This window comes from Spea bombifrons, chromosome 4 (assembly GCF_027358695.1).
Source record: "Spea bombifrons isolate aSpeBom1 chromosome 4, aSpeBom1.2.pri, whole genome shotgun sequence".
Taxonomy (NCBI): Eukaryota; Metazoa; Chordata; class Amphibia; order Anura; family Pelobatidae; genus Spea; species Spea bombifrons.
Window position 1 is genome coordinate 4,116,593 of NC_071090.1, and position 15,635 is coordinate 4,132,227.

The 15,635-nt window shown below is 45.2% G+C and overlaps 1 protein-coding gene across 1 annotated transcript; it reads left to right on the top strand.

Moving 5' to 3' along the window:
- The first annotated feature begins 6,840 nt into the window (after positions 1 to 6,840).
- On the top strand, positions 6,841 to 10,456 carry MANSC1 (MANSC domain containing 1). The gene is made up of 4 exons (XM_053462485.1): positions 6,841 to 6,936; positions 7,910 to 8,219; positions 8,452 to 8,592; positions 8,836 to 10,456. The coding sequence occupies exons 2-4, from the start codon at positions 7,994 to 7,996 to the stop codon at positions 10,110 to 10,112; spliced, it is 1,644 nt and encodes a 547-aa protein (XP_053318460.1). The 5' UTR covers positions 6,841 to 6,936; positions 7,910 to 7,993; the 3' UTR covers positions 10,113 to 10,456.
- Positions 10,457 to 15,635: the final 5,179 nt, after the last annotated feature.

The following is a 15,635-nucleotide window of genomic DNA, read 5'->3' on the forward strand; positions in this document are numbered from 1 at the left end:
ACGATCCCACCCGAGCGTCCCTTGTAACAATCCCACCCGAGTGTCCCCTGTGACGATCCCACCCGAGTGTCCCCTGTGACGATCCCACCCGAGTGTCTCCTGTGACGATCCCACCCGAGTGTCTCCTGTGACGATCCCACCCGAGTGTCTCCTGTGACGATCCCACCCGAGTGTCTCCTGCGAGGATCTCACCCGAGCGTCCCCTGTGACGATCCCACCCGAGCGTCCCTTGTAACAATCCCACCCGAGTGTCCCCTGTGACGATCCCACCCGAGTGTCCCCTGTGACGATCCCACCCGAGTGTCTCCTGTGACGATCCCACCCGAGTGTCTCCTGTGATAATCCCACCAGCCACTATTATACCTTCCACAGCACTTACGCCAAAGCAGGTCATGTGAAGCATGGAAGAATCAACCCACATCCACGTAATAACCCTGACTGGTAAAATAAAGTCAAGAAACATCCGATTCCTGCACTTTGCCCTAAAACGCAGTCATCTTTCACCTGTAAATAAAAAACACCGGCCAATGAGAATTCCACAACACCCAGGCAGCTTTCTTGTAAAAATAAACGTCTACGCTCCTAAACCTGTTACACCGGAGCCATGAGCGGCTGATCGTGTCCCTGACGCACACCTTAGGGGTAAGGAAAGGTAGGAAAGGTATGTGATGACGCATGTCGGCGTTCCTGGGCACTGGCCCTTTAACAGCCCCATCACCAAACACTAAAATTCTGTTGAATTAACTCACTGATGGTGGCCACGCGGTGTTCTAATAACTGTCTTTAAGAAAATTTTGGCTTCCCAGATGGTAAAGATAGTCTGAATGAAGTCACCTGTGCTCAAGCAGGCATTCCAGCTGTGATATAGCTGGGAGAAAAGCTCCAGTTTGCGGATATCATTAAATCAGAATTGAAGTAGTATAGTACAGAACAGTATAGCATAGAACAGTATAGCATAGAACAGTATAGTGTGGTATAGTATAGTATATTATAGTACAGTATAGTATGGTATAGCACAGTATAGTACAGCACAGTATGGTACAGTATAGTACAGTATATTGTGTAATATTGTATAGTATAGCACAGTATACTATAGTACAGAATAGTATGGTATAGCACAGTATAGTATGGTAGACTAAAGTATAGTAAATTATAGTACGGTATAGTACAGTACAGTATATTATTGTATAGTATAGTACGGTATACTATAGTACAGAATAGTATGGTATAGCACAGTATAGTATGGTAGAGTAAGGTATAGTATATTATAGTACGGTATAGTACAGTACGGTATATTATTGTATAGTATAGTAGGTATACTATAGTACAGAATAGTATGGTAGAGTAAGGTATAGTATATTATAGTACGGTATAGTACAGTACAGTATATTATTGTATAGTATAGTACGGTATAGTACAGTATATTGTATGATATAGTATTGTATAGAATGGTATATTATTGTACAGTATATTATCGTATAGTACAGTATATTGTATAATATAGTACAGTATAGTAAAGTACAGTATATTATAGTATGGTATATTATAGTATGGTATATTATTGTATAGTATAGTACTGAATATTATTGATATATTGTATTGATTTTTGAATAATATTAATATTTATTACTCAGCAATGAAAGCAAATCTTATAGAACGTGTACATCATTCATCACAAGTACCAATAATACCCCCACCAGCTGTGACAAACTGCCCCGCAGCGATGCTGAGGTCACAACCTTGGGGGTATCTCCGTAATGGGCGTTACACGTGGGAGGAGGACTGGTTTGAAGGGGAAGGGATTAGAGGGGACATTTTCAATGGTGGGCGTGTTTATTCAGATATCGTGGGCGGCGCTTGAGTGGGCGGTACCTGCAGCTGTTCGGTCTCCGGAGTGCTGAGGCCGGAAACCTGCCGGAGCTTCCCAGCGATCACAGAGGGTAAGGTGGGCTGCAGTGCTGGGGATTGTGGGGTGAGAAGGGGGGAGAGTGATGGGGTAACCGGGCACCTGAGAGGGGAGGGAAAGGGTTCACTGCTCGCCATTGTGGGTTAGAATGGGTTGTAATGATCGGTGGGGGTAACAGAGAGGGGTAGAGAGGGCTGCAGCAGTGGGGATTGGGGGTCGTGGAGGGCAGAGCAGGTGACACGGGTTGCAGAGCTCCAGCTCCTCTCCATAAGCGCTGCGTTCCGGATGGATGCATGAAGCTCTGCATACTGATTGCTCTGCAGCATTTCCCCAGCTGGGTCTCAGGGGGCTCTGCATTGTGGATGGGTGCGGAGGGCTCAGCCCAGCCATCGCTCTGACCCCATCCCCCCCCATTCCAGAGGCCATCCCAAAGGCTCTGCGGATGGGAGACGGGGAGCTCTGCACACGGAGCGCTACGCACAGCTCCCCAGACCAGTCCCGCTAATGGCTGCATTGCAGGTGGGATCAGGGGCAGTTCTGATGGCTGCATATAGCGATCCGACTAGAATCACATGTTATTGCCCCAGCTATTGTATTTAAATGTATTCAATGTATCTGTTTACCCGCTCGCTCCTGTTAGGATCCGTGCCTCTGATCTGCCAGCGGTCGATCCATACAGTCGATCCATACGCAAACCGCACATTAACACATATGGCAGCTGGAGACCAGTAAGGGCATTAAATGCAATAAGGGAATCCGCTGTTATTAGACCAAGAAACGTGAAACAAAGCGGATCTGAATGGCTCCGTGGAGCTCCCCTCGTACCTTTTACCTGCGTGTGAAGCCGTATAGATTGCAAGCCTGCGTGTTCGCCGTGTGTGTCACGCAAGATGCATGCAGATGACCGTCGGCAGGCGGAGTGATTGAGTCCTTCACCCCGGACACTGAATAACGCCATTGTGTGGCTTTGCATATTGCGATCGGCGTGACAGCCCGGGCGGGCAGGTATTTAACTCTGTCAAGAAACTAATTACAGGCTTCAAGGGTTAAAGTTTAAAGGGAAATTAACTCTAGACTTTTAAGGACTGGGGGGGGTGAGTGGCCAGGTTTTCCAGACCCCCCTTAAAGGTTCTGTACCACCTATCCGACTGGATTCCATTCACCGGCCGCACATTCCCCAGAAATAATTGCTTCATGTCAAATTTTTGCTTCATTCATAATTTTTGCCAGGAATTCTTAATCGTCATGTGACACAAAAGCAGGTAGCGATACGTTGTTGCCATAGAAACTGTAATGGCATCAGTGAGTCAACCTAAAGGATCACATAAATATATATAGATTGGTGGAAAGAAGAGAGAGGGGATGGGAGAGAGGCATTTAAATACATAAAGGGGTTTAACAAAGGACCGGAGAGGTTTATTTAAAAGAGGAGAAAAGTTACAACAAGATGTCATCATCATTTACTTTACTGAGTGGGTGCTGGATGGGTGGAACAGCCTCCCAGCAGAGGTGGTAGAGGCTAATACAGTGAGGGGATTTAAACATGCATGGGAAGCCAAAGAGTGATTTGTTGGCAATTTCCAGGTGGAACAGCATCTTTAATGCTCTGAGCGCCAGCGTCTTGCAGGTAACTGGGATTAACTGGGCGCGCGGCGTGTTTTACCAGCCGAGACATTTTGCAGACCGGTGACTTTCTCTGCGTCTCACTTGCTGTTGGGTTTGTTTGCTCTCTCCTTCTGTTACATTAATAATCACTGAATAAATACCGAGTGACCATACAGGAAAGAGACTCTGATAAACCTGATGCTAAGAAGCCGCTGTTTACCCTGCGGAGGAGATAAGAATATATAGCTGCGTCCGCGAGGAACGCTCTCTCACGGTCTTCTGAATCACAAGCTTTAGTTGCTCTGGAAAGCCAGATGCGATTAGGGTTGCCATATCAGCGTTTCCCCCAGAAGACTCCTAATCCGTACATGTTGCTGACCACCACCTCTAAAGTACTCGCCTTCCTTTAGGACGACGTATATATACGTCCCGAGTAGTGAAGGGGGCAGCGCTGATGGTGGTCAGCAAGGTGCGTCGAAGAAAACATGGCTGATGTGGCAAACCTGGGAAGTCTCCGGGTGAAGCAAGGGAGCAGTGCTGCGGACCCCCGCCCCCCCCTGCCCAATGGCCCTTCAACAATGGCGTGTGCCCCGCAATGTCAGCGGGACCTTCTACCCGCATCGGGGCAGGGGGTGCTCCGGCGTACCTCGGCACTTGAGGGCTCCAGGACACCACTGCTGTTGGTGGGCGGTCCAGCTGATGACGGTGGGCGGTCCGGCTGATGACAGTGGGCGGTCCTACTGACGTCCCAGGAAACACCCCCATTTAAAGGGAAGATGGGCGAGGAGTGGGGTGCATCAGGACTCTGCTCCCGCGACCCGGAAGATTCCGAATCCTTAAAGACGTCTCTTTTTCGGTTGATGATTTGGAAGGTGACCTTTAAAAAAGAAAAGTCATTTATACACCGCGTTTATTATAACAGCGCTACAGAACCTGCAGGCGCTATACCAGTAAATGCAACGCCTTGTCGTCTGCTGGACGCCGTAGATTCCTGGAATAGTTTTTCTGCAGACGTTCCTGGTATCTATAGAGATAGCCAACCGTCACCGTAACTGGCAGCCGGAATTCTGACACGCCGAGCTTTATCATTGATAGAGCGGAAGCCGGAATCTTTCTGTCTGCTGTAGAGAAGGTGTGAGAGGCGGCTGAGTAAAGAATAGCCATAAATAACTAAACGTATAGAATGACACTCGGCCCCCCATCCGGTCGCCCGTTTCTCTTGCTGTAAAGACTCAAACTTTAATCAGTCCCTCTACCACTTCTACTGGGAGGCTGTTCCACTTATCCACCACGCTCTCAGTAAAGTAACATCTTACCCCATTGTTCAGATGATATATGAAATGCCGCTGCGGATTATAGGACACCGAGGCACGCGGGTCATGCGGAAAGCCGATCTTAACCTGCCAAGGCCTTTGTGTTTTGTGATGTACGGATTATTTACTCAACTCTCTCCAAATATTTGAGAAGCCATAAATCTCGTTCTCGATGGAGAACAGAATCCCGCCTGAGCGACTTCATCCGCCGCGGCAACAGCCAAAGTTCAAACGCAATATTCGAAAATGAATTGCTTTTTAATATTCCGTATTTACGCGATTGAAAGTTTTTTTTCAGAAAAAAATCATATGATGAAACTGCCTTGTCTTATAATCGAGGTCGTCTTTTATTCAGATCCTCAGATCCATCGCCGCCGATCAGCCGTTGGTCTCGTCTTAGATTCAGGAGCCATGTGTCTATCCCATGCACGTTTAATACCCTCACTGAATTACCCTCTACCGCTTCTGCTGGGAGGCTGTTCCACTTACGTACCACTCTCACCACAAACGCATGTTTAAGTTAGTGGGGGTTACCGCTACCGTGTATACTAATTGCAGAACCGAATCCGCGGTAGGCTTAGGTAGCTTGGTTGGTAATTCGGTTTCTAGGTACGGTGGAAGCCATCTTTATAAATCACTCTGAACGTTTACGGTTTGGGCAGAAATAGAACCGGTTTTACATTAACGCTGATTTTTCACACCCTCTTTTGTGGAAGTTTTTTGTACGGATTTGGGGCCTCCCTTCCCACGGCGTCTGATGCAGACTCACCCGTCCTGTCTTTCTTAATTCCTTCTCCATTTGCCCCCCCCCCGGGGCAAACTTCCCTCTAATGCCTCCATGATGTAATAATTATCCTTTTTGTTCGGAGGACGGGGCTGCGGGTGTCTCTGGCGGGGCGGGAGAGAGACATTTGAATACAAGTTAGAGAAGGAGGAGAAACGGAAGAACGAGAGACCGTAATCTAAAACTAGAGGGTCTGGGAGGCATGTATGGAGGTTTAACTTTACCGAGAGGGAGGTAGGTAAGTGGAGCAGCCTCCCAGCAGACGTGTCCTTACACATAATTGTGTTGTAATCATGTCTTTAATGAGCTCGCAGGGCGTGCGGTCTCTGGATAGGGTGTTGTGGCGTTTTAACCCAGTAATTTGCATGGTATGATCAGGTGGCTTCATAAAGCTTGACTCGTTTGAGGCTCCTCGAGACAAAGGATTGATAATCGGTGGGATGTTGATGATTCCAGATCTTTTTCTGGTGATGTTTTCAGGTTTATTTTCTCCTCCATCCACTCACTTTTTTTGGCTAGGATCAGGTGAGGACCTGCGAGCGAGGGAGAGCTTCATTCTCCGGCCATAAGGCTGAGGGCGCAGGGAAGCCCGAGGTGTCCCTAAGAAGCCACCAGGTTAGGTCCACCCGGGCGCTCGTTGCTGGTGGTGTTTTGGGTGAGGGGTTCCATGCGCCTCTTTGTTGTTGTCCACCTGCGTCTCCTTTCCTTTCGTGGTTTCGTTGAGTTTTTATTCAACAAACTTGCATGCGCTGGAGATGCTCGTGGAGCCGGGTCAATGAAGACTCTTTTGGTGGGGGATGGACCATTGGGCTACCATGTCCCCTTGAAGGCTATTAGTTCCCCACCTCGGAGGGGAACCAAGAAGATCTGGCCCTCCCTTGGCTTTACCCGTGAAGGAAGGGGCTACAAATCCTTCCAGGGAGCGTCGTGGCCCCAGAAGTTTGGGGTTCAGGTGTTCCTCTGTAACCTTACGTTGGCACCAACTTCACCGGCGTGTTTGAAGCCTTAAATCACCCGTTTGCGGGGCTGCTGAAAGATCTGTCTGCAAAAAAATGAATCTTTAGATTTTAAACAATGGATGTAGAATTTAAATGAATTTATTTAAATTTGGAAAACAATTAGAAGAGGCGTTGAAAGCCCTCCGGGTTTCAGGATATCGGGCGTTGAGATCCTCGGCCGCGGCTGTCAGCCCCCGAAACTTCAGGAAATGCTTTAACATCCTGTGCCTTTCCCGTCTTCTCCAGATCCTGGATACTGCCCCCCCCCGAGCGATGTAATATTCGAACCGCGAGAACAGGAGAGCGATATCGAGTGATCTTCAGGATAACGTGAGTATCCACTCAGACCCCAATCCTCGTGGTCTTACTGGGAGGGGGGGGGTCAGGTTGATCTCTCTTCCTCTCTGTTGACTTTTCTCCTCCCACCCCCAACATGTACACATTATATAAGTGACTGTGGGTATTGGGCTGTGATGTCATAACCTGGTGTCCTAGAATGGACCACCAGCAAGTGCGGTATTCGGAAAACCTGGAAACTCTCAGGGTTTTTGCCCCAGTCTCGGGGTGAAGGGGCAGGTTCTCAGGGTCATACAGCCTGGAGCAGACTCCGTACAATTCTACCCTGCTGTGATCGTATATAAGACCCCCAGTTGGTGCTTTTGCTGCCGCTGTGTTATGCTTGGTATCCCTGCTTGAGTGCAGGTGACTCGAGTGTATCATTAAGCCAATGTTTCCACGAGGACTGCTATTAGAGCCATTTCTTTAACCCATGAGGCGCCGTGCGATCCTCAGGATTGGCCATTAAAGGGTTAATGTCACAAGAGCCTCAGGGTCTGCTCATTTAGGAACTTCCCAGGTATGTTTTTGGGTAAGTTTCTTTTCTGGTCCCCCCCCCCAGCACCTATAGTCACTGAAGCCGCGGTTCCCGGGTATAGGTATTGGGGGCGAGATCAGTGCCCGAGGGGGCAAAACTGAGGGTTTCAGGAGTCCTTTTTTTTTTACAATGTGTCTGGTTGAATATATTTATATAATAAATGCTGATTAACGGGGCTGGGATTATTTTTTTTTACAAATCCACTTATTGGGAGGTTTTGTTTTTGCAAAGAAATCCATAATTCCACGGAAACCCCCATTCTGTGTGGAATATTCCCGACTTTGGGGTGAGGCAGAAGTCTCGTTATTGACACGGAGGTTCTGAGATAATGCGACCTGCACCATCTGCTCGAACTTCAGGAAAGTTGCCTAACCTGTTTGTGAATAGCGATCGTTCCGTACTGACGTCGCCTTTCTTCTTTCGTTTCAGTCGCGCCGGCGGAACGCGTTGAATCGTCCTTCTTCTGCCATGGGACGCCGGTAGCGGTAAAATTTCCGCCCCGGTCCGCTTACCATGGGGGTCTGCAGTGTATCGCCCCCGTGGGCCGTGCTTCTATTTGCCCTGCTTTGGGGGGGCCCCGCTCCCTGTGCGGCACAGACCTGCGTCAGCCACCCCATGCCTAACATGGTGATAGACATCGAGCCCGCCGTGTCCCATGGCGTCCGCAGCGCCGATCCTATACACACGTCCACCATGGAGGAATGTTCTGCCGCATGTTGCAGCGAGCACTCTATAGCAGGTAATATATATGTGAATATAAATAGTACGTGGTTTTTATTAATAGAACATATATGGAAAACTTGATATGTAGGCCCTAGAAGAGCGGAAGGAAAGGGATGATATCATAAAAGCATTAGTAGTAGATACCTGGCATAGACTTCCAGTGGAGGTAGTAAAGAAACTCACGAGATGTAAAAATGTTTGGGCAGACTAGGTTTTATCTGACTTGTTGTCTTTCTGTCCGCGTCCAGGTAACCGAGACTGCAACCTCTATATATACGACACCCGCAAGATACGGGCTCATCCCAACTGTTATATGTTCAACTGTCCCACCCCGGAGTCCTGCAAAATGACGCCGGCCGAGGGGGTTATGAGCTACAGCCTGTGGACGGGTGAGTGGGATATGAACTCTGTGCTGGGGGGTATTTGAATGTCCACAAAAAGCCGGACTCCCCAGATCTCCCGTGACCGTCCTGAGTAGCAATGGAGGTTTGTGCTGTTTCAACAAGGACCTCCTTTGAAGCTCCTCCGTGGCCACCTCGCGGCTGGCCTTTCATGTAAGGAGGGAAGATGGCGGTGCCTCTGATCTAATACTCGATCCCCCTAACTGTATTTATTATTTTTTTCTTTTGTAGAAAGTTCCGGCGATAAAGGTCCTTTGTATTCATCCGAAAAAAGGCAAAAGCAAGAACCCATCTCCAGTAAGCGTGTTGAAAAGGTTGATGCTGAAAGCTCAGCAGGCAAAGTGTCCGGGTCTGAGTTGCGTCCTCAGGTGAAGGGATCTGGATCTGCGGTACATGCGCAAGGTTCTGTAGAACAGTCCCAAAGGGACGCAGCCAAGGAACCTGGTTCTACACTACGCTCCCAATCCTCCGCGAGCAAAGAACCAGATTCCGTGGTAGACGTACAGGGCCCTGGAAGAAAGGGGTCCAGCTCCAAGGCAGAGTCTTCTAGAAAAGAGTCAAGTAAATCGCAAGGAGCTCTAGGACAACGTTCAGGCTCTGGGAGCGTGGCAGAAAAGTCTCACAATCCAGGATCTCTAGACAACGACCCTGCCGGGGAGCAGAGCCGGATCACCACTCAGATGCTCCGTCTGACCGAGAACATTGAGAAGCACCTGGATGAAATGATACAAGAACCAGTGCCCAATCCAGACGACTCCCTCCAGACTTCTTATCTCTCTCCAACCCAAGCTGAGCCTACAGTAGGAAAGCCGGTGACGACCGTCCAGCACAGGGGGCTTCAGCGGGGAGAAAAGGGACCGGAACTCAAACAAGCCAACGAGAGACGTCCCCCCGCAACATTCCGCACGATGCATACTACGCGAGTGCCGGGCACGAGGCTTGGCACAAATGTACAAAAACTTAAAGCCACCACAGCTGCCTTTCAAACTGTACCTGCTACGAAACGCAATACAATCCCTAACGGGCCAAGTTCTTTATCTAAAGGCTTAGAAAAAGCCATGGGTCATGCTGGTTCTGGATTTCGTCCGAGTCCCAATCCAAAAGATGCGCTTGTCCACCCCAAAACCAGCACAAGATTTCAAGGTCTTCAAAATGGACATCTAACCAGGGTACCCGTACCAGTCACACCCCATAGCCCTTTAATCACTTCGATTGCCAAGACCACAAGGGCATCTATTGAACCCACAGTTGTGACTCCTAAAGCGCCCAGATCTACCATGTTGACACCGATGGAGGAAGTCAAAAGGCCCGTTGAGAGACCCATCGAACTGGACACCTCTGGGTCCAAGCAGGACAACATCAACGGCCTGGTAGCTGCCCTGGTCTTCGGAGTGATATTTCTGATGGTTGTGATTGGCCTTATTGGCCGTAAGCTTTCCGAGGCTTACCGCAGACACCGGTACACCAAACTAGATTACCTCATCAACGGAATGTACGTGGACACCTAAAGAACGCATCGGCTTTTACAGGAGTTTACAGAAGAATGAAAAAAAGGACTTTGCGTTCTGTTACCCCCTCGCACATTTTACTTGCCCCCCTATTTTTCTTTCGGCATAATCACCCAGTACTAAAGGGAATTGTAAAATGCGTTGTGATCCTGGATGTCATGGCAACCCTGATCAAAAATGGATGTTTTTTTTCCATTTATTCTGAGCCGACTCAAAAGTTTTTTGAACCTGGAGATGAATAAAAGTTTGAAGTCGTGGAACCTCGTTCTGTTTGCTTTCCTATGTCTGACTGTCCGATCGGTCTGGTTTTCAAAAGGCAAACCGTTATTAAAACAATGTACAAAGTTATTTAATAATTCTTACCGGGAACTTTTGTGTTTATTATTATTTTTATATGTTGGAGGATGCAATTGATTTCTGACTTCACTGTTCTAATGATCATATCATATATCAATTTATTTTTTTTGTCATTTGTTCTACCTTTTTATTGGGGTGGGGAATGCAGTTTTCTGCTAAATGCAAAGTTCTATAAGATATGCAGACAGAAAGCAGGCTTATGCAATTGTTTAAAGAAAAAAATTAAACAAATTATTATTTTAAAAAATAATTACAAAAAATATATATAATTAAAAGCGCCACTATAATTACATGAAGATTTTTATTTTAATTAAAAAGTAAATTTTTTTTTAACAATATAAGCCTATAGCCAGTAGCCAATATTTAATTGGTTAAGAGTCTCCAGAAAGAGGGTGGGAAAGAGGTGAATTAATTAAATTGCAGATAAGCTTGACTATTTATAAACGTGTGACTGTATTTTTTAGCGTTTTATTGCCTCTTTAAAGCATGTTTCAGCTGTGTTAGATATCTAAGATGAACGAACCAATCAGAGCGAAGGCAGTGAAGTTGGACCTTTGTGATAAGCCCGCCCAGTGTGAGTGGCAACTGCCAGCAGTGAAGTCAGAAGAAAAAAAAAAGAGGGAGAGACAGAAGAAAGAGGGGAGAGAGTAAAGGAGAATGGAAATAAAAAAAGTGTTATAGAAGAAAGAGAGAGTGAGAAGAGAAAGAGGGGGAAAGAAAGCGGGACAGATAGATGATAGGGAAAAAGGGAGAGAGAAGAAATGGATAGAAAGATGAGAGAGATGAAAGGGGGGGAGAGAGAGAGCAAGAAATAAAGGGGCAGGAAGGAGGGAGGAAAGGATGGGGAGAGAGTCCAGGAAGCGGTAAATGTGGTGTTACAGCCAGAAAATACAAATCTGAATAAAATAAAAATTATAGTGAAAAACTACTAATAACATGAGTATTGATTTTGCCAAAAATGCCTCTAAGTGTGAGTTAAAAACCAACATATTGGTAGAATTTAGAGTATGTCACCACTAGGTGGCTCTGTTTACCCCTTCAAAACCCTGTTTGATTATATGAAGACTATTCTACGTTTTAAAGGGAAACTTGCATTATTTTTTTATTAGTAGGATCAGAGCAAAAATAACTTTTTTAAACAAAATTAAAACAAAATGTAAACTTGTTCTCTCCCCATTACCCATTGTATGGCGCTGCATGATATGATGGCGCTCTAATTCCTTGTGTAATACAGAAAATGAACAGTAGGGGGCAGGATAACATCGTCCAAGCAGCCAATTCACTTTCCAGGAAATCTGATGATGCATTTGTGGGGGAAACCACGGCGGGCCCCTGTGACACAAGCCAATGTGATTCGAATTATATTCATTTTATTTATTCTTTTTACCCCAATTGTTTTTTTTTCTTCCTTTAAATAAACCCTACGAGCTCGGAATGCACCAAAAAGCTTTGAAACAATAAAAGACGGCTGCCTGTTTTTATATTGGAGAATCGATAAAATGTTTGTTAAGTTACCCAATTACATTGGAGATGGTAGAGAAAGTATATTAACCGTGACCAATAAGACTCAACGTCACCAAAACCTGCCTAAAACCACAGCCATTACACGTAATTCTGTACTACAATACATGAAATATGTTTCTAAAACACCAGCAGGTTCCATACCTCCAAAGTGTCCTGGTTTTCTCGGGACAGTCACGATTTTTAGGTACTGTCCCAGGTAGCTGCCCTCACTGGCCTGTCTTCGCAGGCAATGGGCATCATTGATCCGTTGGGGAGATCCGCTGACCTATGATGGCATTCCGGAGGATTTATTGCCGTTTTCATACCACCCCCCCTCTATGCCTCCAAGAGTCCTTTTGTGGGCAGTGGGGATTATGGACCCCCAGGGAGCTTTAAAATCAATGGAGGCCTGTGCTGTTGCTCCATAGACCTTCACTGCTGCTCCCAGGTGGTCCTTTGGGTAAGGTGAGCGGATGGCCAAGCCTTTGAACGCGCCCCCTCCCACCTCTAGTCCTGCCCACTCCTAACGGAAGTCCTGCAATCCCTTAAGCCACACCCCCAACAAAAGTATTTATACCCCGGAACTCTCCAGGTTTCTCCCGGAGACTCCAGGGGAAGCGTTGCTTCTCTGAGTCAACACCCAAATCCTCCGGGTCGCGGGGTCCTGACACACCCCACTGCCCTCCCATTTCCCGCGACGTCTGCGGGTACACCCACCAACTTCAGCAGGACCACCCACCGACCTCAGCGGGACTGCACACTGACCTCAGCGGGACCGCCCATCGACCTTAGAAGGACCGCCCACTGACTTCAGCCGGACCACCCACTGACCTCAGTGGGACCGCTCACTGACCACATAATTACATCCATGTGTGTTTCATATATTAACATACATTTATTTACATAATAGTATTAGTAATAATTAGTAATATTATTATTAGTGGTTTAGTGAAACCAAAAAGGCACAGAAATAAAAGTGTAGATCATTATTTTCCTTAAAAAAGAAATACTTTGAAATAATGTTACTTAAAGCCGACCTTCTTATCGATCTCTGTGATTAAAATTGTAAAATGAATAATTTTACCCTAAAACACTACTTTTCCAAACCTAAAAATGACTCGGAATTGTCAGAAGGGACAAAAAAATTTACTAATAAACATTATATGTATAGGCAATTTACAGTATTATGTAATATAGTGCTTTTTCTGTAAATAGCTGCCTATTAAATTTAAGTTATTATTGCATACATTTTAGAATATCCCCTATATACTATATACATCACAAAAGAATAATGACGCAGTATTTTATTTAGCTGCTCAAATGTACATTTCATTAAGTAAAATGTCACATCTCCGCCCCTTATGGCTGCCAGAACCAATCATATGCTGCCAAAGGGTAGGGGCATCTTGATAAGAGGCGTAACCATGTCGTTACTATGCAAGATGGCCGCTCACATTGGGAGTTAGGAAAAGTGAACCAAAAATACATATTTTACCAATTTTTATTGGGATACGTTGTTATCAGTTTATTATTTATATTATTATTATTATTTATATATTATTATTATTATATATTTACATATTTATTTATTTTTTAAAAATTACATATTATAGAGATTTATTCCATACAGTAAATTCTATATTTTAGGATTTGGGAAAGTGACCGATACTCATTAATAAAAAAATAAATAAACACTAAATTAGCCCGCCAATGCCTCCAGTTGTTGGGCTGCTTGCCCTGAGTGCCTGCCGTGAGCATTCATTCCTTTCTGGAGACACTGATGTTTGAAATTAAAGCTTGTTTAAGGCCTCATTTTATCTCACCTGACAGTTTTATTGCCCCGTCTCTCTAAAAAACTGCCCCTAATGAGACAATGTCCCACGGTGTCCAGCAGCAGGATTCCAATAGGCATTGAATCTCACGTTGTGCACCCACTTAAGGCACTTTGCTTCCTCTTCACGCACTATACATATTTATTAGGGACTGTACTTAATTATTAATAATTGATTTATAGAGCGCCATCATATTCTACAGCGCCGTACAAAGGAAGGCACATATGAACTAAAATGGACTTTTATATGAATTAGAATTTTGTGACACTGGAATATATAGAAACATTTTGACAACTTATAGCAGAATGTTGCTTTTTAGTGGGGGAAGCAGATTTTGGTTGCACACGGAACTTCCTGTTTTATGTTGCATCACTTAATGCTCAGGAGCATTCACATATTATAATTATAATATATATTCTGTGTTGTTTTCTATTTAAATAAACATATTTGCTAAATATTTTAATATAAGAAGCATAGCCTCAATTGTTCGTTTTCACTTTTATGCGTACATTTTTTTTCTCTCATCGTCTTTTGGGTTCGTAGAGACTTATGTGCAAGATGACCATATTATTATTATTATTATGAATTATTGTTTTATATAGCGCCATCATATTCCGTAGCGTTCCGTTAACGCATATAACCATATGCTTAAAGGCGTCTGGAAGTGCTCAACCTTTTGATTTTTTACGAATGTTAATAAGAGGGGAACAGAACATGGGGGGGGGTACAAAACCAGGGGGCAGATCACTTTCTCGGGTGATCAAGCCCCCCAGCTGGTTACAAGGGAGATCTTTGATCTCCTCGACTGGTCTAGTTACGCTACGAAGGCTGTGCCGACGTTATATCCCGACGGTCGGTTTCTTAGAGTGCAGCTCCTTTGGACGCTGACCACGGAGGGTGGCAGCTCGGGGCCACTGCCCTAGGTGGGGGTAAATACACCACCGCCTGTTTATATAATAAAGACGTTGTGTCAACATACCGTCCTGGCCTGTCTTGTATTGCATCACACTATGGATTCTAATGCAGGGATACGGACGAGGATGACCACACAACCACATCCCTCGTTTATTATAACCCGATTTACGTTAGATTGTAAGCTCTTTGGAGCAGGACCCTCCTCTCGTAAATCCAAATTGTTATATAAGGCGCTACTTCTTGTACGTCCTATTTACCTGTTGTACGGCGCTGTGGAATATGACGCCGCTATATTAATCAATAAATAAAAACATAGGAAGTTGTATAACGTATATATATATAAACAGCAACACTGAGGTAAAAAATGAGGAGCAATTAACAGGGACGTTCCATTGGTTGCCATGGTGACTGCATCATTTTTACCACTTTGCACTATTTTTATATATAGACATTCTATATATAATGTATAATATTGTATATGTAAACATACATGGCTTTATATTATAGGGGTATTTACATAACTATTTATATTTATATTACTATTATAAATGTAATACTGATAGCAATATTAGTTTTTTTCAGTTTTCATACCATAGTTTTTTTCAGAATTTTTCCCACCATGTATTACTCCCCCCTACTCCATGCCACCACACTTCAGGGTTAACGCGGCCGGCTGCTTACCCTACTACAACCCGAGGATTCTTTGAACTCCCAGGAGAGAGTAGGCCCTGGAAAATACATAGTTCCGGCTGTGGCTTTTGCTGCTCCTAGAAGGGGGGAAGGGTATGGAAGAAAAGTAATCCCTATGGAATTTTACTATATGTTATAGTTATATTCTTTCCAGAAGCCACTAATGCTATGATTTCTAGTTATTGCTGTTTCTGAAAGTGGGCAATGGAGTGTTTTTCCCCTCAAA

Bases quoted from the DNA above. Each gene is read 5' to 3' on its own strand.
- MANSC1 (XM_053462485.1), top strand. From the start codon at position 7,994: ATGGGGGTCTGCAGTGTATCGCCCCCGTGGGCCGTGCTTCTATTTGCC. The intron at 8,220-8,451 runs GTAATATATATG...GTCCGCGTCCAG, and splicing joins CAGCGAGCACTCTATAGCAG to GTAACCGAGACTGCAACCTC. The intron at 8,593-8,835 runs GTGAGTGGGATA...TTTCTTTTGTAG, and splicing joins GAGCTACAGCCTGTGGACGG to AAAGTTCCGGCGATAAAGGT.